Source organism: Gopherus evgoodei, chromosome 5, assembly GCF_007399415.2.
Source record: "Gopherus evgoodei ecotype Sinaloan lineage chromosome 5, rGopEvg1_v1.p, whole genome shotgun sequence".
NCBI classification, from domain to species: Eukaryota; Metazoa; Chordata; order Testudines; family Testudinidae; genus Gopherus; species Gopherus evgoodei.
This window is the reverse complement of record NC_044326.1, coordinates 92,618,009-92,638,828: the sequence shown is the minus strand read 5'-3', so window position 1 is coordinate 92,638,828 and position 20,820 is coordinate 92,618,009. Positions and strand designations below refer to the sequence as shown.

The window sequence follows — 20,820 nt, the reverse complement described above, 5'->3', positions numbered from 1 at the left end:
GCTGGTTCCACAGCTTCGGCAGACCTCCCGCTCGAATCCATGGAACCAGGGACCTCTCGCAGACAAACTGCGGAAGGCAGCCTGCCTGCCATTCTTGAGGCAGCAAAATACCTAGAGCCACTCCTGGTGTTGACTTAGGTCCAAAACCTGCAATCTGATCTTATCAGCAGACTCCCTACACCAACATGGAGCCCCACTCAGGTCAGTGAGACTGCACATGAATACACGGGTCAAGCCATCTGAAGCAGGGCCATTGGTTCCTCAGGGCCTATGCCGAGAGGTGCTGAATCCCCACAGAAGATGAGCCCTAAATGGAAATTTATTCACAGATATAACATTAGGCAACTGAGTTTGAAAATTAGGGCCTGAGTTACTGCTCTTCTTTTTTCCTAATGCTTTAGCTGTGAGTCTGTCTTAGGAACTGGTAACTGGCCCATCATTATACTACCTTGTACTTTTCCTTTCTTCTCATAGCCCTTTCACAATTATTTCCGTTACCCATATTTTCAGACACGTTCTCACAAAGATTAAAAAGCAATCACTGCACTACTGAGGGCTCCTCCCTCCTACATTACCTTTGTGTATCATTGTCTGCATTTTTCACATTAGGGTGCTCTCAAACACTACTGTTTAGCTATGCTTCCAATTATGTGAATTTGAGTTTTATTTCTCTACTTCCTTTTCTATTAGAATTCATGTCACTGAAAGGGGCCCAAATAATCACTTTATTTCTAAGGATTTGGAAGGCTGAAAGAAAGTGTAATGAGATAGGATTTAGGTAGCAGCCTCTGAGAGTTAAGTGCTACAATCAGAAACACAGAGGCGGCGGCACTAGAATAGATCGCTTCAGTGCCTACATTCTTCTGCCCCTCACCAAACCCCAAAATATAAATAAATAAGAGATTCCAGCAGTGCCCAAGTTCTGCTTGAATCCTCCCATGCAAGCCTGTAATACACAATCTTGCGCAGGAACATTTGTTTATATGATTTACCAAAACAATGACAGCTGGCAGAGGAGTGTGCTTGCGGACATGAATCATGGAGAGAATTTCTGGAAGGTGACCCTCACGGGATGCAACGTAGAACATCCTGGTGGGAAGTAAATGCGGACAGACTTTAAATACACTCATTACAAAGAGAAGTCAAAGCAGCTCACTAGAGATGCAGAACACATTCAGTTATCCTCAGCAGCTCTACTTTTTTTTATTGAAGACATTCAGATTTTAAAAGATGTCAGAAGTCGATACTCAGAAACCAAAGCAAAAGACATATAACCATTTCCCATCCCGACATTATCAGTCTTTACAAGCAGTTAATATTAGTGTTTTCCCACATTTACCTTATCCATAGAAATAAAGCATCAATCCATTAGGTATTACATTAAAACGGATTATTTTTAAAGCAATTCACAGGGTTTTAGCTATGTGACAGTAATGCCAAACTTGATAAAAGTCATAAAGACTATTGTAGTAACCCTGTCCTGATATTTAAAGGAATTAATCCTGGTTTCATTTGTCCTCCGTGGTTTTAGTCATTCCTTAACTAGTTCAAAAAAGACCTAGATAAGTTCATGGGGGATAGGTCCATCAATGGCTATTAGCCAGAATGGGCAGGAATGGTTTCCCTAGCCTCTGTTTGCCAGAAGCTGGGAATGGGCGACGGGATGGATCACTTGATGATTACCTGTTCTGTTCATTCTCTTTGGGGTACCTGGCAATTGGCCACTGTTGGAAGACAGGAAACTGGGCTAGATGTACCTTTGGTCTGACCCAATATGGCTGTTCTTATGTTCTTACCCACCTCCCCCACCCACTCCAATAATTCCTAGATCTTCTCACCTGGAAACTGCAAAGATACCACCATTCATAGAGCCAAAGCAGGAAAGGGCGACAAATATTGGAACGGCTAATGAAAAATTTCCCATTAATCGTTCAGCAAAGGTCTGGTAAAAGAAAGCAACATGAATTAACAGGAAAAAAACAAGAGTTTCTACAAGATTCCATTCTATAACTTTCTGTGACATTGTTCTGCACATTTGTCATTTTCTCTTCGCTAGTGGGATAAGTAGCCACACGGAAATAAGACTCTGCTGTCTGAATAAAGCGTTATCTACTGTTTATGAGTGGGAGACAAGGCAAGTGTCTCCCACCCATACTCAGTAGGTAGCGCTTTCAGACAGCAGAGCCTTATTTCAGTGTGGCTACTTATCAGTTAAGGTACTTCATGGAAGAGGGGTAGAATCTGCCCCTATATATTTGTTTTAAATACCATCAGCTGTCGACTATTCATTCACATTCTATGAATGAGAATCTGTCTAATCCACATTTGTCATACGTATACAAACATTCATAATATTTTGTACAATGATCACCATACTGAGCTTCTGTCATCCTATAGTCTATGCACCCAGTCATATCTCACGCTCCTAGGTCATTACCATAAAAATTTTGTTTCTTATCCTCATGGTTTGAAGGCGCACACAGGTGCGGCCCATGATTTTCTGTGGTGCCACAAAATATTCTGCTGCTAGATTTTATATACATTACAGAATTAGTCACTTGAAAACAGGGTGTTCAGATTCTCCTATTGAAAAAATCCTTAGCTGTATCAATATTGGTATGTGGATTTATACTTGTTTATTGCAAAACCGATGCCACAAAAATAATTGACATCACCACAGTTCAGCAAAACAGTTAAACACGTACTTAACCTTAAGCACGCATTTAAGTCCCAACAACTCTAAAAAGTCAGCTGAATAGGAATGGGCTAATGCTATGCATAAGTTTAAATTCATCCCTATACATCAATAAGGAACCCAATAAAAGGCAATGAGACTTAAGTCCACGTTTAAGTGCTTTGCTAAACTAGGGCCTTAAAGGGTGTTTTTGTGTAGCTTCATTGTAAGTTTCCCACTTTTTTTATTCTTTAACAGCAGATCCACTTTAACTGTAGCCAGAGCTATACATTTGTATTTTTCCTCCATAACTTACCACTGCCACAGCCTTTGAATTTAGCAGTTCCTCAGGGCTGATTGTAGTGAAATAAGCCACATTTGTTAACACATAGCCAACTGTGACAATAACCATTGAAACGCATATTGCGAGCGGTATGTTTCTGGAATACACAAATAAGCTCATTAGTTGCAATCTGCTAGTCATTCCCTGAAAATGAAACAAATAAGAACATGAGAAAAAGCCATTTGATCTTTGTCCTTTATATCCCTAGATCTATGAGTGGCATGAACAGATAAGCAGTTGGTGTTCTAAAAAAACTATAACTAGAAGCTACACGTAAAAAAAAAAAAAAGAAGAAGAAGAAAGAAATTTACGTTCCATGTCTCTAATTTGAGTCAGCTATTCAAATAATATATAGTCAGGCGTATTCAACAGTGCCCTCAAAAAGCTCTACCATGTGCCAACTGACATTCACACTGAGGACTGGAATTTACGGAGATAACTGAAGATTGAGTTTGTCTCAGAAATAGTAGCAATAAGCATATAAAACCTTGCTATTTTATCACTATGGGAGGAGAAGGAAGAACAACATGTTAATAAACAATAATAAGAGCTTTGTATAATATGACACTTTTTATCAGGAGCTCTTAAAGGAGCCAGTGTCATTATCCTTTTTTTAAAATAAAGGGAAACCTGTGTGCAGAGGCAAAATGACATGTCCAAGGTCACCCAAGCATGCCAGTGGCTGAGCAGGGAATAGAAACCAGGTCTCCTGAATCCCAGCCCAGTGCTCTACTCAGTAAACAACACTGCCTCCCTTAAAATGACCTCCTCTTGTTCAGACCAAGAAGGAATTCAGCTTTGAGAAATAATCAATCAATCCAAGTTAACAGGAAGCAGCATGGTAGATACAGGATATGCATTGCCTTAAGAAGGGGATGTTCCTGCTTCATGGCTATTCCCTTCAGTTTATTCAGTCAGGAGTAAAGCTAGGTGAAAACAGATTTTTAAATTCACTGGCAATTCTAAAAATCAGGGAAGAATGTGTTTTGGGTTAACCTGAAATTGAATATTTTTTTAATTTTCACCAAATTGGAAAAAAAAACCAGTTGTGTCCAATCAGCATCTTATTGGGCTCAAAAAAAACATTTCAGTTTTGAGCATTTTTGATTATTTTGATTATTTTAAACTTTGAAAAAAAGTTGTTTTGAATCAAAAACACAAAAAACAAACAAAAAACATTGTTTCAAAATGGCAAAACAAGACATTTTTATCTAAACACTTGCTTCTGATGGGATCAAAAGGTTGCTACATGTGCAATCTTCTATACAAAAGACAATGGACACAGTCAACTGTGGGAGGAAAGAGGGAAGAACAGGAGTCCTGGATGATCCAAAGAACCTGCTGGCACACATCCCAGAAGAAATAAAATCAGCTCCCTCAAAGAGTGCTTTTGGGATTCAACACATTGACCCATGATGTGCTGTTTTTTGTCATGACTCTTGCAAACTACACTGACACTCCTAGGTAAGAATTTAATAAGGACCTTCTTTAACACTGTAGGCTGCTGGCCTTTCGCCTACAAAGGACTGACATCTTGTGCAAAGTCTAGATCAGGCCCTTTTCCTCAAAGCTTAATTTATTATTCAAAACACAAACACACAAAAAAGTTATTCCCAGTCTTCCTATAAGCCATCCTGGAGTCCCCCTACTCCAGTGCCTGCCACAAGAACCCATAGGTTTGCCAATTTTGGTTGGATATATTCCTGAAGGTTACATCACATGACATAATCTTTAATTAAAGTTTCATCTTTAACTCCTGGAGACTCCAAGACAATCCTGGAGGGTTGATAACCCTAGGAACCAACATTCTTCAAATGGTGCTGTTCCCTTGGCCCAGGGACTTTTTCCTCCTCCTCCTACCACCCCCACCCCCCACCACCTGGCAGCTCTCTCACCAGCTAAGCCATTTTCTGACTCTAAAAAGTACCTCACCCGCTTCCAGTTGGGTCTGAGAATCCCTTCTACCAGGTCCAAATGCCTATTCTTACAGGGGTCTGCCTGAAAACAGGGCTGGCTGGCTCCAAGCCCCCTGGCCCTTAAAAGGGGCAGAGCACCTTGTTGCAGATACCTTTACAGAGCTTTCAAGTTGAAAGGAGGTTATGGAATGAGAGATGCTAAAAATGAATTGGTGGTGTCACTGTTCCCCATCTTAACTGCATTAGAAACTATGATGATGAGTATTATAGAAACTAGAGAGATAATTAGATAAGAGGATCATGTAGCAATGATTGCAATATGATGGACATTGTGGCACTGCATAAGCCCATAGGAAGAGGCCCACAGTCTCAGGTAACTTGGGCCTGGTCTACACTGGGGGAGGGAGGATCGGTCTAAGATACGCAACTTCAGCTATGAGAATAGCATAACTGAAGTCAACGTATTAGATCAACTTAGATTGACTTATTTCGCGTCCTCGCGGCATGGGATCGATGGCCGCCGCTCCCCCATTGACTCCGCTTCCACCTCTCGCCCTGGTGGAGTTCCAGAGTCGACAGGGAGCATGTTCGGGGATCGATGTATCACATCTAGAAAAGACGCGATACATCGATCCCCGATAGATCGATCTCTACCTGCCGATCCAGCAGGTAGTGTAGACATACCTTAAAGAAAAAAGGAACCCATCAGGTTGTACAGGTCACTCAATGCAAGAGACAATGGCAGAGTGGATAGCACACAATACAAAGTTCAAGTACTGGTGGGAAAGCCTGGGCCATGAAATTACTGTATTGTTACTCATATATATGTCCTCTACTTACTGATATAATCTCCTGTTCTGTCTTTCTTGAGTTCAGGCAGCCAAAACCTTCAACTACCTGAGCTAAAACTGTCTGCTCTTCATCTGGAGTACTTATCAACCCTTATAGAACCTTAGCACTACAAGGTGCCTCTAATTCAGATCTCAATATAATGTCCTCTAAAATACAATGGCAGTTCCAAACCAAAGAACTAAAAAAGCACTTTAAAACCCGAGTGTATTTAGCACACTGAGTCCTGGCTCATTATGCTGAGTAGCACTAAACTCTGCTGGTAGCCAAAAAAAGCTAGTCAGCAAGTGCCATTCATTACATTGCCTGAAGATTGGGAATCATCATGTTTTGTTACCAAAAGCCTTGAACAGAATAGAAGGCTTGGTGACCTCTAAGTTCTTAGTGCTCTTATGTAGAAGTGCTACATCTGTAACTCTTTTTTCTCTCCCAATATGATCAGGCCCTTAGGGGTTGCAATACATCATTATGTAACACCTGTGAGTGCTGCCTGTTAGATGGCTGCTTGCAACGGCAAATTTTGACAAAAGTGACAATCCAGTTTCATGATTAAGGGATGAGTAATCCAGCCCTGGTTGATTTCTCATTGACACATCAGTTCAGTACTGCATTGTGTCACTTAATTTTTTTTTTTTTTTTTTGCTCTGTGTTTTTTGCCACCCCAAGCACGGCAGTCAGGCAGCCTTCGGCAGCGTTTCTGTAGGTGATCTGCCGGTCCCGCGCCTTTCTGCGCTGGTGCCCGGAGCCATCCCTGGTACAGTACATCAAGCCATATCTGAACATTATGTTAAAATACTAAGTAGGAACTTTAAAAGAGTCTTTTCTACTAGTCAAATTGAAGAGAGAATTCCCAGCCTGCAATAAGATACCTTTATTCACCTCTGTCTCATAAATTAATCCTTTCACTATTATGTGAGCAGCTCTAATGCCAAAAGAAAAACTGTAGTTACAAAACAGCTGCAAGTGAGCATTCTCAGTGAAGTAAATTAACTCCGGATACACTGGATCCATATTAACACTCCATATTACTGGGCATATGTTTACATTGTATTTAACAGGACCCGATATGTACTATTTATCCATAAGGTCATATGAGAGACATAAGCTGTTATCTATAAGGCATTGAAAGGCTTATGACACTTAACAAATCCATAAAGGAACTTATGCATATAAAATCCAAATGTTCCCAGGGGAAATGTTGCTCTTAAGCAGCAGTTGCTCTTACAAGGTGTGGCTGCAAACAAGTATCTAACTCACCTAGGATGTGGTACTCACCTGGTTCAATTCCTTCTCTGCTTCAGGAGTAGGGATTTGAACAGGGCTTCCCCACTTCTCAGGTGATTGCCCTAAATACTGGACTATAGTGTCACTCTTTCTGTGGGCCAGTTAATATTTAGGGAACATTCAAACATCTGTGTGCTTATCCCAACTGAATCAGGCCTCTACACTTTAAGATTTACCCATGACCAGTTACTATTCAGGAGCAAATCCCAACATCCTGCCCTACTGTGCTGCAGGAACAGGGAAGTCTGAACTGGGGGTGTGCACACCATGTGCTTCATGGAACACAAGTGAGAGAGGCCCTCTGCACCCCAGAAAAATTAGGGGGGAGGAATGGAGTTGGTAAACCTGTAACTATATAGATGCAAAGTCATTCATCTGCCCCTACTGTCAGAGCTCCACTACTTAGTTATGGACCGGGAGAGAATTTCTTCCTTCCTGGATTCTGTGGACCTCCCTAGGTCACAGCCCAGTTACTCAGGCTGTACACTGAGTTTAGGATTTGACCCTAAATGCAGTAAAATCACAGCTCATCTGGAAATCTGGTCTGCTACTGCATTACTTACTGTAAATAGTTTCAAGAGAAACATACAGGGAAGACACAGTAAAGAAAAGATGAGAACCCAGGGGTAGGAAGAACAACTTCAGTAAGTCAGGTTATGAACATTCCCAGAGGTCTACAGCTCATATCCCAGCTTTAATGACAAGCTTTATAACAACAAACTGTAAGTGTTTAGAGCTGAGACCACTGCAGGCTGCTCTTTACATGAAATGACAGGCATACAGTCAAAATATGCTGGGCAGATTCATCTATTTTCACAGTCATAAAGTATGTTGTCTTCACACACCTTATAGTTCCCTGGCCAAGCCAAAAACCATTTCCTCGTATTCACTTTAAATGTGGATTTTACTAAAGCCTTATCTCAGTCCACTGTCCAGGGAAAAATTCCATGCACAAAAAAAAGTGAGGGTACAGGCCTGCAAGAAGATGTGAGAAATGAGCAGTTCTAGATTAGCAGCTAAATAACGGCAAAGAAGCAAATATAAAAAGCGAAGTAAAAGAAAAAACTACACGAAAGCAGGCACAAACAGAAAATAAAAGTAAATAGAATATAGGAAATGCAGGATCTTAATGATTTGCTCATACTCCCTTAAATATCTTTGGTGGAATATAATGCACATGAAAAGAGAAGAGCTCACTATGGGCTTATCCAACCTACAGAGTTGAAGTAGTTCAATTTCAGGTCTGATTTTAAACCTATTTAGTTCAATTAGTGCAAAAGACTATGTGAACACTCTTCGTCTGAAAACAGATTTATTTCAGTACTTCTTAAAATGATTAGGAGCAACTCTAAACTGATCTGAAGTTTGCCACTCTTAAAACAGAAATAAGAATATCCACTTAGGGATGTGCACTGATTCAGCTAAATCTATTTAATTTTACTGGTGCATATTTTAATGTGGATAAGATATTTGAAAGCAAAAGCAATTCTGAAATGAGATGGAGGTTTCAGTCTTCAGTAATGCATATAACAAACAGCCATTATCTGCCAGAGTCCTATCTGTCTAATGAGGTATTACCCTTACACTGCAGCAGTTTCACATTAAATTCATTGATAAAAGACACAATCTTTCATAGAACTCAGCTCTCCCTTTCACATAAGAACATAATAAGTCAGATTTCCTACTTAGTCCAGCAAAATTGCAGATTTTTACTGTGCAAAGCAAATATAAATTATGGGCCTGATCCTATCGCAGAAAGCAATTGGATTTTAGTCCCTAATTTTCAGTGGAACCAGATCAGACCCATTGTTTGCAAAACATAATGCAACTAGTCCAGCGTACAAAAATAAATGTTAAAACAACTACTTATTATCATTTGAGTAATAAATTTACTATCTTGTAATAATGGCGAAAGCAGGTAATATTACAGCTGAGTAAACCCTAATCAGCAAACGTCTTAACTTCTCTCACATGGCAACAATGTTACTATAACAGGAAATGAAGTTTGGTTTTCATTATGCAGTACTGTAGGTACTGTTTATTTCTTCAGTGTGTTGAAAATTTACCATCACAGAACTTTCAGGTTCCTTTATAGGAATTACCCTTGTGCAATGATATTTCCTCAGGGAATCACTGATGTCTTTTAAAAACAAACAATTCTGTAAGTTCATTGCTTCCAGATTTGGGCAATTTAAAAATCATCCATTACATGGGTCATAGGGCTACATTCATGGTGGGAGAAGTCCAGAAGACATTTGTGCCATAAGTTTCCCAAAACAACAGTCATGGAAGAAAATAAATGCAGCATAGAAAGGGAGCAAACATGTGACTAGTGCTTGGAAGGAGCCAGGAACTCAGTAGAAGCACAGATGACACAGGCTAGGAGTAACATCTATGGGGTCTTAAGTCTGTATCCACAGATTTTCAACCTATGTCTGCATGCATGAATGCATCAAGTCCACCTGTCACACAGGTGAGACCAAAATGATGTGTAACATTTGCAAGTCTGCTTCCACAGATCTGTTGGTATTTCCCATGAAGAATGGGGGGCAGACAATATAACCCATTATGGTGAAGGAGAAATCAAAATGATTCTCACTTGTCCTGTAAAGTTTAAAAAGGCTACCTTCTTTATCTTTGGTAGCAGGAAGGGGGGAAGGTGCAAAATGAACACAAAGAACTGAAAAAGGGTGCCACCTCCCAGGGCAGTCAAGCACAAATGGGCTTGAAGTTGTGAACATTGTGTACTCTGCAGCTTAGAACCCCAGTTTTCACTGCTGCAGATCCTGAGTGAGCATATTTGAAAATACTAATGGGAATATGTGCAATAATTTTTAGGCTTGTAGCCTTAAGCCATAAGTGATTATTATTTTGATTATTGTAGGGAACATTGGGGTAAGAAAATCACTGCTCATTTCCCTTCAATGCCTGTAAATATGTTTCATTCCCAGCATCCTTATGTTCTGAACTAGGATTGTTATTTATGGTTTTGCAGCTCAGACAATCAAGTGAGCTCTATTCATCTTCTTTTGATTATGACTTTCTGGGGAGAGAAAGGGTAGGCCATTAAGCCACAATTTCTGTTGCACCACCCCATGTGCCAAAGAAGTTAATGCTAGAGTGAGAGTTAAAGGATCTGATTCTCTGCTTCACTGTATTAGTTTTATGCTATTGACATCAATGGAGATACACCAGCATGACAGAGCATCACAGGTGTAACAGAGTAGAGAATCAGGCCTTCTCACTTTCTGTCACCTAGCAAAGGAAGCAAAATGCTTTTAATGATTTGCTTTTTGACTTACCTTGCTTGGATTGTAATTGGTTTCACTTAGTAAAGGGGCTGTTGCATGACTGACTCAGACAGGTCAAATGATATTAAAACAGTGGATTTCATTCACTACTCTGAATTTGTATTTATTTATTTAACAGCAGTGGCTTCTGGATCCATTGAGTAGCATAAAATGCTCTGACAGCAAGAATTCAAGACCTATAATGGTACCAGCTGTAAGGGCTAAACATTGATAAACATAGCATATTGTCCAAACCAAACATTTTTAGTCTCAGGACTGAGCAAAGGTAAATATGTCAAAAGCCTTTGGCAAGTTTGGTGCCAAGTGCCCCATTCACACAGTGGTTATTTTTAACATGGATTAAACTTGACAACAGCCATACCATGTTCTAACTCAGTTTGGCTGGCCAGGTTGCACATTAGAACACATGATTCTAAATATGTTCAAGCCCTGGCTGCCATCTAGTAAAGGTGGTATCTTCCATAAAAAAAAAAAATTTTACTGAGGAATGGAATGAACTCGTTCAGCTGAAGCTTAGTGTAACCAGCTAAAGAGGGTTCACACATTGTTTTAGACCATAAAAAAAGACAGTAATAATAAATTGCTCAATTTGACATTTTTGCACATTTACACTTTAATCGGCTTTATAGCATTTTGATAATGAAATCCCACATCTTCCAACACAGAATGGATAAGCACTCCTGGTATTCTCAAGAAAACATCTGAAGTAAATAATATATTAAAATTTAAGGCCCAGATCCTCAGCTGTGAGTCAACAGCACACAGAACATCTTAGGAGTGTGTATGTGTAGTGGAGCAAGTGTATAAAACTGTCTTTGAACCATGTTTGTACTCCCCAGGGCCTGAGCTGACTGTGTGGTAGCCTGGTCTTCCTGCCTCAGTTAGATTGTCCTTAAGGTTGCCCTAAATTTTAGCATCTGCCAATAGGGAAAGTCCTGCCCATGACCCCTTGGAGTTACTTTTGCTTTATAGCACAGAAGAATCCTCATACATGGGGTTGATCAACCTGTCGCTGGCTACCCCATTTTTAGGGCCAATTTGTGCTAGTAGTGGAGTGAGAAGCAGCCTGAATGCAGTGGAAAATCTAAATGTTTAAAACCTGCCTGCTTTTAACAGACTGCAGAGTATTTTTCATACATTAAGGATTTTTACTCAGCACATCATTAATAGATATTACACTATTTACACCAAAATTAGTACTGTCAAGACTCTTTTATACTTACAGCAGATATTACAAAGATATTACTTGTTCTAGCAGTATCCCCGCTTTAAGTATCAGGAGTACCACTCAAACTGGTAATATCTGTAAAACCAGCATGAGCTATTTAAGTGCACTCACTGTCATAGGAGTAAAAATCAATCCAGTTCTCATAGCAATACGTCCTGATGTGGTTTACATATATATTTAGCTTTACAATATATTGACTAAGGGCCAGATTTTCTCCTTGGATACTTTTCAAAAGAGCATCTGGAGAACCTAGGAGGCAACATTTTCTGTGATTATTTGAACCTGAAAGCTGGCACTGTTAATAACAACAAATGTTTATTCACCTTTAAAGAAATGAAATATGTATTAGTCCATATCAGATCCTGACATATGCATTGCAATAAAGGTCTGAGTTTAATTCTGACCTAGGAGTACAAACACAAGATTTGCCACGGTCATTGCTATGTAAAAAAGTACATTTTAGAAAGTGATGAAACATACACTCACATGTTTCACATGAAAATACATCACCACCTCTGGGTTCTCAGTCAACTCTTTCACAAACCATTTCCATGCTTCCATCAAATGTCAATGTTTGACATCTTTGATGGAGAAGGTCACAAACTTCCCAGAATGAGTACATAAATGCAATAAACCAGGGATGTGAGAAGTCAGATTTGACATTTGTTGTATACCTTGAACTATAACTTAAGACCACCTCAGTTCTTTAATGTACTTTATCTTATTTTCTCACTGGCAAGTAGTCCTTTCTGGAAGCACTTACATCACTGCCTGTAGCATAGATGATGATGAGATGTGATACTAAAACATTAAAAAAAAAGGCATCACCAGTCCATATCAAGCTCAGAAACAAAAATGCTGAAGAAAACTACCAGGCTCAGAGCATTTCTTCCAACCTGGATTTTACAGCCCTAGATCTCAGTTTTATCTTCTCCTCAGCTGCGATAGGAAATGCATAAACACACACATCCCAATAGAAGGCTTAAAAAAATAGAGGGGGGCAATTATATATTAAAAAATGAGAGAGAGAAATATTTAATTGCACAACGTTCTCATTTGACTTCAGAACGACTGAACTTCTGAACACTTGATTTATGAGCAGGAGGTACTGCCCCCAGCCAATATCATATTTAGTATTGAAAGAAAAAAGAGAAGGGAAAAAAAAAGTATCCTGAAATTCAAGTTAGATTTAATATCAAACACAGCACATGAGTGCTGGGTGTGCTGCCACACCCCCTGGCTTGAAGTGGTTTCCATCATATACAGGGTTTACAGTTTTGTTCAATGGCTTTCAGCACCCCTACTCTAAAAACTGTTCCAATGCTACTGACATAGCAGCAGCCATATACAAGTGCTTTCCCATAAAGCATAAAGACAGCACTAGCCAATGAACTGGCAGTCACGGGTGTGGAACTTAGAGGTACAATTATAAGGGGATCCAAGCTGGGAAAGAAGCTGACTGAGCCTCACAGATCTGGATGTCTGAGCCAGTTGAAACTGATTGCCATACAACTATAATGTCGTTGCCAGGGAAGAGAGATGGGGCAGGAGATGGGTAAGAGGAATATCACATTTAGAAATATATTAGCTGTCAAATCATCTGTCTCGGTCATAGTAAGGATTAGGACATCTTAACTGTGAATGGATTTGGGGTAGAGGTGAAACTCACAGCACTGATTTGCATGTATTTCTATATCTATATTGAGGACATATGTTTCTGATATATGTAATAGCAAATGGCACACTAACACCTCAAGATTGGCTAGGCTGCTACCATTCTGAAAATGAACTGCTGAAGTTCAGAGCCTCGTAACAAGCAGTGTGAATACAAAACACTTTGCTCAGATGCTACTGCGGAGGTGAGGGAGAACGATGCCCCCTGCTTCTTGCATCTGAGCTTTCAGGAATCATAGTTGTTAGCATTTTAATAACTAGTTTGGTAACAACAAAGGATGATATCTTAGGTTCACAAGGTAAAAAGAAAAAAGGAATCAGACTTTTCATATTCATTAAATTCTTTGACATTTAATTCTTAACAGGAGAGTTTCAACAATGACAAGGATCATAAAGGAACAATTTGCTGCTGTATGTTACCATTGATATTTCAGCATGAATTGAAATTGCACTATTCAGCGATGAAAAGAGCAGCTACTTGTAACAAAGAGCTCCATGGAACTTGGAATATCATTTGCCAACATAGGCTGTTCTATTATAGGAATTTAGAAATGAGAAAAATGGTAACACAAGTGCCTTGAGGGAAATTAATTAGTTAGCACTTTTAAAAAATAAGAGGGGTTTTAAAGAAAATTAAAGGAAGACATCTTAACAGTATTGTACTGTGATAAATGGACTTATCTAGCATGTAAATAACTCTCCCCAAAGAGAGCAAGGAAATGAGATCTTGCTAGATATATTGCAGTAAACTTACTATGTGCACTGCATGCTTCATGCAGCACCTTGAAATAGGTACTGTAAGAAATGATTGAGTTCTCACACAGCACACCAAAGACAGAAAATTCCAAGTGTGGTCTGAAATATGCTCACACGCACATATGGTATGATGTGCTGCACACTGACTGGAGATCCCTGAAATGGGTCTTAAGATTCATCTTTGAATGTCCTTGCTTTGACTTCTTTGTGTCTAGTTAACATCAATTAACTATAACAGGCTAAATTCTGCTCTGTTAAACCTGTACAGCTCCACTTTTCAACTGGAGTTGCAGGGGTGTAATAGAAAGTAGAATATGCCCATATTTTAATTACAGGAGAAAGAGGTAGACATGCCAAATCACTAGAACTTTTGAAAGTCTTGGCCATACTGTCAATAAGAGCCAAATGTGACCTACAGTACTTCTAAACACGAGTTGCAGTCTTTTGGGGATTGTCCACTGGTTAACCTGTGTCTATGGCAAAACAAAATGATCCACAGCTCTTTCACACCAAAACTTAAAACAAAAAAAAGTAACTCCTCTTTAAGATCTACAATATGTCATGCCATTCTGCCTCAGAACTACCAGAGATGAACCCCCAAAACAAAAACCAAGCCCCTCAAAAATGTGCAAATAATTGTGAAGCCAACATACAAAGGAGTACGCAAACATAGCACACATTCCAGTGCTCCATAACAAAACAGCTCTTGCTCAAATAGACTTCAGGAAACAAAAGTTGAACATTTCAACCTACTGGAAGGAATGAAGAAAATGTTAAGTAGATGGAAAAGAATAAACTTGGGCTTTGATCCTGCAAGCAATTCAAGTAATTGGAGTAAGTGCAGAGCAGAATGCAGAACTGGGGCTTTGATGAGGAAGAGTGTTCCCACAGACCAAGGGCCATTCAGTCCAGTATCTTGTCTCCAACAGTGGCCAATACAGACGTTTCAGAGGATGATTTAAGAAACCCTATTGTAGACAGTTACAGGATAACTGCTCTTAGAGAAAAATTCCTTCTAGTTCTCAGTAGATAGACATTGCCTTAAGCCCTTGTGGCAGGAGGATTTATATCCCTTCCAAAATATAAAAAAAATATTTACTGTGATGACTCTGGATATTGTTCATATCCGTATGAATATCTAATCCTTTTTAGAATTGTGCTGATATATTGACCTCAGTGATATCATGTAGCAATGAGATCCATGGGCTATTTGTGTTTTGCAAAACTATTTGCTTTCTATCACTTTTGAATCTTCTCTATTCAATTTTACACAGTAGCTCTTTGTTCTCATATCTTGACACAGGTTAAATAAAATCACCTTGTCTCCTTTCTCTGTATACCAGTCCATATTTTATATCCTTTTATTGTCTCTCCTCCCATCTGCCTCATCTCTAAGATAAGGAAATCCCATTCAACAGTTCAAGCTCTATTCATATAGAAGTTTTACATGCCCTAATTATTCTCATTGCTTAGGTCTGAACACCCTCTAATTCCCACCCCACTGCTGCCTTTTTTTTCCTATGTCCTTTTCAAGATTGAGTAATCAGAACTACTTTTAATACTTCTAAGAGATGAGTTAGATACTATTGTAGTGCACTCAAAAAATGACATGATAAAGATGCAAGTAAAGTAGTACTTAACCCAAAAGTCCCATAAGTTAATGAGAATCAATACAATAGATCACAGCAGCAAAATTTGCAAATCCTATATTTATTTAGGTATTTTTGTAAATGCAGATTGTTCACTCTACAGCTCTTCTGGAGTTGTTAAGATCTGATATTAATCCGCTTAATTCACAGTTCATGGACACAGGTTTAATGTAAGGTAATGACTTCCAGTGATAAAAATCTTATGTAATGTTAGTTAACAAAAGCCCTTTTGTTTAAAGTGCCTCTATCATTGTACCTTTCTTTACGATTCCAAAATATTGAAGTCTAAACTACCAATGTATCAGTCAAACTGTGAACCAAGAGCTTAAAAATGTCAGTATACAATGCATATGTATATCAGAAAGCAGTATCTACTAATTCAAATTACATTTGTTTTTATATGACTACAGTGTAACTTAAAATAACTTCACTATTGATGAAAGTAGAGTGAATAATGAAGGCATCTGTTGTATATTTCATTTGGAAAAAAAGTGAAATTATTTTATCAAGTTATTCAGCTAGCTTTACTGCTGACCCAGGTAGAATATGTGCTTCTTTTCTTCTATATGTGTAGGGAGGCTCTCCCTCACATGCAACCAGTAGGAAAGAATTCCTCCACAACACATTGTGATGCAGTAAAACACGGATTCAACTAACACACCAACCTTCCCCAACCTAGCTATCAACCTACTACCATCAGAAGCAAGCGTTAGCTAGGAGATAGGCATGTTTTCAATGGATCCTAGTCAAAACAGCACCAAAGTGCTTCTCCAAGCAAGGTTCCCTAGTTCTCTGTGTGGAAAGTATGCACTAGATCTACCCAGCATCATGGACAGATCATGTTGGGTTTCACATTGAGATATTAATTTTATTTAAAGCCAAAGCACGAACCAACTCCACATACTTCTGTGAATCACTCAAATCAAAGCCCCTACACAGGTCTGCTAAGAATGGAAACACAAACATTAATGTGAGAGAAAGAAAAAACTACCTCTTTCAGATGGGGCTGTTGCACACAGAGGGTCTGATCTAATGCCACTGAAGTCACTGGAAAAATACTCCCATTTTCTTCAGTGGACATTGGAGCTTGCCCTTTGAATGGAAGTTATGCAAATATATATTCTATAAAACAGTTCATAAATATTTGCATTTTATTACAAATAACTTGCCTGGTTCTTAGTTCAGAATGTGATCAGACACACCTGGCAATCAAATGTACACATCTGGAGTTCTTTAATATTAATGTCATATTTGTTGTAGCTGCTCCACTCCACAGAAAACCATGTGGTGTAGTTCCAAAAGGGGTCACATTTTGCAGTCCTTACTCAGGCAAAACTCCCACTGATTTGACTGCATATATTACACATTTTTTAACCCATTTTAGTTTAAGTGAATTCAGTGCTTTGAAAAGTACCAGACTGATAGAGTCTTTTGGTCAAACCACATGCTCTATGAGAGATACACAGGACATGAATGGAGCAGGGTATAAAAACACTATAAAGTATACAGAAGGCTCCAGAGGATTGCCACAGCATCCAAGATATAAGCAGTTCATCTAAGATCCACTCAACACATCTGAGAGAGGCATGGCAAAGAATTTAGCTCCCTGTATTTACATGAGAGTTCACAATGGCCGTAGTTCTCTCATATAAAAAAAATTCTCACAGTTCTGGAGCTCTATCTTTCCACCTGTCCTGCTAGAGATTTCTAGTTTTTCCTGTGTAAATCCCAGTAAGAAACTCCAAGTTCCTATAAAAAAAGGATACTATCTTCTTGCTCGACTGGTAACAGTAAAGCTTGAGGATTGTATATACCTTAGTGAAAGATAAAATTTAAAATACACAAACATCATCAACTTGTCAAGGGACTTCAGAAGTCAAAGAGGCATGAATGTGAAGTAAAATAAAGCTGAGATTGAAATCTTGACATACCCAGGTGGATTATGGGTAAAAGCTTTTTACTTCTCTTAGCAAGGTGGATTTATTGTAACTATGCTTTACATAAACAAACAAACAAAAAGCAAACACACTGCATACTCAGCAGATTAGCACATCAGTAGATGAAGCACTAGGGCTTGACACAAAGAAAAAGACGGTTACTCACCTTTGTAACTGTTGTTCTTCGAGATGTGTTGCTCATATCCATTCCAATTAGGTGTGCGCGCGCCGCGTGCACGTTCGTCGGAGACTTTTTATCCTAGCAACACTCGGTGGGCCAGCAGGTCGCCCCCTGGAGTGGCGCCGGTATGGTGCCTGATATGTACCCCTGCTGGCCCGCCCGCTCCTCAGTTCCTTCTTGCCGGCTACTCCGACAGTGGGGAAGGAGGGCGGGTGTGGAATGGATATGAGCAACACATCTCGAAGAACAACAGTTACAAAGGTGAATAACCGTCTTTTCTTCTTCGAGTGCTTGCTCATATCCATTCCAATTAGGTGATTCCCAAGCCTTACCTAGGTGGTGGGGTCGGAGCGAGACGTTGCGGACTGTAAAACCGCTGTGCCGAAAGCGGCATCGTCTCTAGCTTGCTGGACCAGTGCATAGTGTGATGCAAAGGTGTGCACGGAAGACCATGTGGCTGCACGGCAGATTTCCTGTATGGGGACATGAGCCAAAAACGCGGCCGAGGAAGCCTGAGCCCTGGTAGAATGGGCGGTAAGGGGTCCCGTTGGCACACTGGCCAAGTTGTAACATGCCCTGATGCAGGATGTGACCCAGGATGCGATACGCTGGGAGGAGATTGCCATGCCTCTCATGCGTTCTGCTACTGCCACAAACAATTGTGGTGAACGCCGGAAGGGTTTAGTTCTCTCAATGTAGAACGCGAGAGCTCTTCGGACATCCAAGGAGTGGAGCTGCTGCTCTCTTCGGGATGAGTGCGGCTTTGGGTAAAAGACTGGCAGGAAGACGTCTTGGTTAATATGGAAGGCGGAGATGACCTACGGGAGGAACGCCCGGTGTGGTCGCAGCTGTACCTTGTCTTTATGGAACACCGTATACGGAGGATCCACGGTCAGAGCTCGAAGCTCCGAGACTTGCCGGGCCGATGTAATCGCGACTAGAAAGGCCACCTTCCAGGATAGGTACAGCAGTGAGCATGTGGCTAAGGGTTCGAAGGGGGGTGCCATGAGCCTGGTTAGAACCAGGTTCAGGTCCCAAGTAGGGGTAGGCCGTTTGACCTGAGGGTAGAGTCGCTCCAGGCCCTTGATAAATCTTGACACCATTGGGTGAGAAAATACGGACTTGCCAGCCTCACCTGGGTGGAAGGCAGATATAGCCGCGAGGTGGACGCGTAGAGAGGAGATCGCCAGGCCCTGCTGCTTGAGAGACCACACATAGTCCAAGATGGTGGCGACTAGGACGGCGAGTGGGTCGTGGCCGTGCTGACTGCACCAGCAGCAGAAGCGTTTCCATTTCGCTAGGTAGGTTGAACGCGTGGAGGGCTTCCTGCTGCCCAACAACACTTGTTGTACTGCATCGGAACAGCGCAACTTGGACTGGCTTAACCAGCCAGGAGCCATGCAGACAGATGGAGGGACTGTAGATCCGGATGGCGCATCCTGCCGAAGTCCTGCGTGATCAGGTCCGGCCAAAGAGGTAGGGCAATCGGATTCGCCAGGGACAGATCGAGCAGCATGGTGTACCAAGGCTGCCGGGGCCACGCCGGAGCGATCAGGATGAGGCGGGCCTTGTCTCTCCGGACCTTGATCAGGACTCAATGGACGAGAGGGAAGGGTGGAAAGGCGTAGCAAAGACGACCCGTCCACGGTATGAGGAATGCGTCCGACAGGGAGCCCGGGGAGCGACCCTGTAGGGAGCAGAACACCTGGCATTTCCTGTTCGATCTGGAGGCGAACAGGTCTATCTGGGGAAACCCCCACCTCTGGAAAATGACATAGAGGACATCCGGACGGATGGACCATTCGTGGGACAGAAAGGATCTGCTCAGGTGATCCGCCAGGGTGTTCCACACTCCCGGGAGAAAGGAGGCCACAAGATGAATAGAGTGGGCTATGCAAAAGTCCCACAGACGTATTGCTTCCTGACACAGTGGGGAGGACTGGGTCCCGCCCTGCTTGTTGATGTAATACATGGCCGTTGTGTTGTCCGTGAATACTGCAACACAACGACCGTGCAAATAGCGTTGGAATGTCTGGCATGCTAGGCGAATGACCCATAGCTCCCTCACATTGATGTGAAGAGTCAACTCTCTCTGCGACCACAGACCCTGTGTACGCAGGGTCCCCAGGTGCGCACCCCAGCCCAGCGATGATGCGTCCGTTGTCAGGGACACTGAGGGCTGTGGGGCGTGAAACGGTAGGCCCGCACACACTTAGGAGTGCGTTGTCCACCAGCCTGGGGAGCCTAGAACATTCGGTGGAATCGTTACAATTTTGTCTATGGCATCCCTGCCTGGTCGATAGACCGACATGAGCCAGGTCTGCAACAGGCGCATGTGGAGTCTTGCATGTCTGGTGACGAAGGTGCATGCGGCCATGTGCCCCAGGAGAGCGGGGCACGTTCGAGCAGATCTGGTCGGGAAGGCCCGCAGGCTTGTGACCATGGACACTATAGCTTGGAATCGGTGCCGGGGGAGGCTGGCCGTCGCGAGGTTGGAGTCCAGCACTGCCCCTATGAATTCTATGCTCCGCATAGGCACCAGAGTGGACTTGTCTGGACTGATGATCAGGCCTAGGCTCGCAAACAGCTCCGTGATGATAGTGATGTGCCCGGTCACATGCGCTTCCGACGTGCCTCGAATGAGCCAGTCGTCAAGGTAAGGGAAGACATGGATACGACGACGTCGCAGGGCAGCAGCGACGACCGCCATACACTTGGTGAATACCCGGGGGGCCGAGGAGAGCCCAAAGGGGAGAACCGTGAACTGGTAGTGGTCCTGATTCACCACAAAGCGGAGATACCGTCTGTGCGGGGGGAAGATCGCAATGTGGAAGTACGCATCCTTCATGTCGAGAGCAGCGTACCAATCTCCGGGATCCAGGGAAGGGATGATGGTTCCTAAGGTTACCATGCGGAACTTGAACTTTTTGATTAATTTGTTCAGGCCTCGCAGGTCCAGGTTGGGTCGTAGGCCCCCTTTTGACTTGGGGATTAAGAAGTACCGGGAATAAAACCCCT

General features: G+C 41.6%; 1 protein-coding gene across 1 annotated transcript in view; it reads right to left on the bottom strand.

Annotated features, from left to right (window-relative positions):
• The window catches only part of SLC7A11 (solute carrier family 7 member 11), an 88,153-nt gene that overhangs the window by 13,322 nt on the left and 54,011 nt on the right, over positions 1-20,820 (bottom strand). Inside the window, exons 7-9 of the mRNA XM_030564803.1 lie at positions 2,991-3,114; positions 1,839-1,942; positions 993-1,089 (exon numbers count right to left, since the gene is read on the bottom strand). Coding sequence (XP_030420663.1) covers positions 993-1,089; positions 1,839-1,942; positions 2,991-3,114 — 325 coding nt within the window. The remainder of the gene's footprint in view (positions 1-992; positions 1,090-1,838; positions 1,943-2,990; positions 3,115-20,820) is intronic.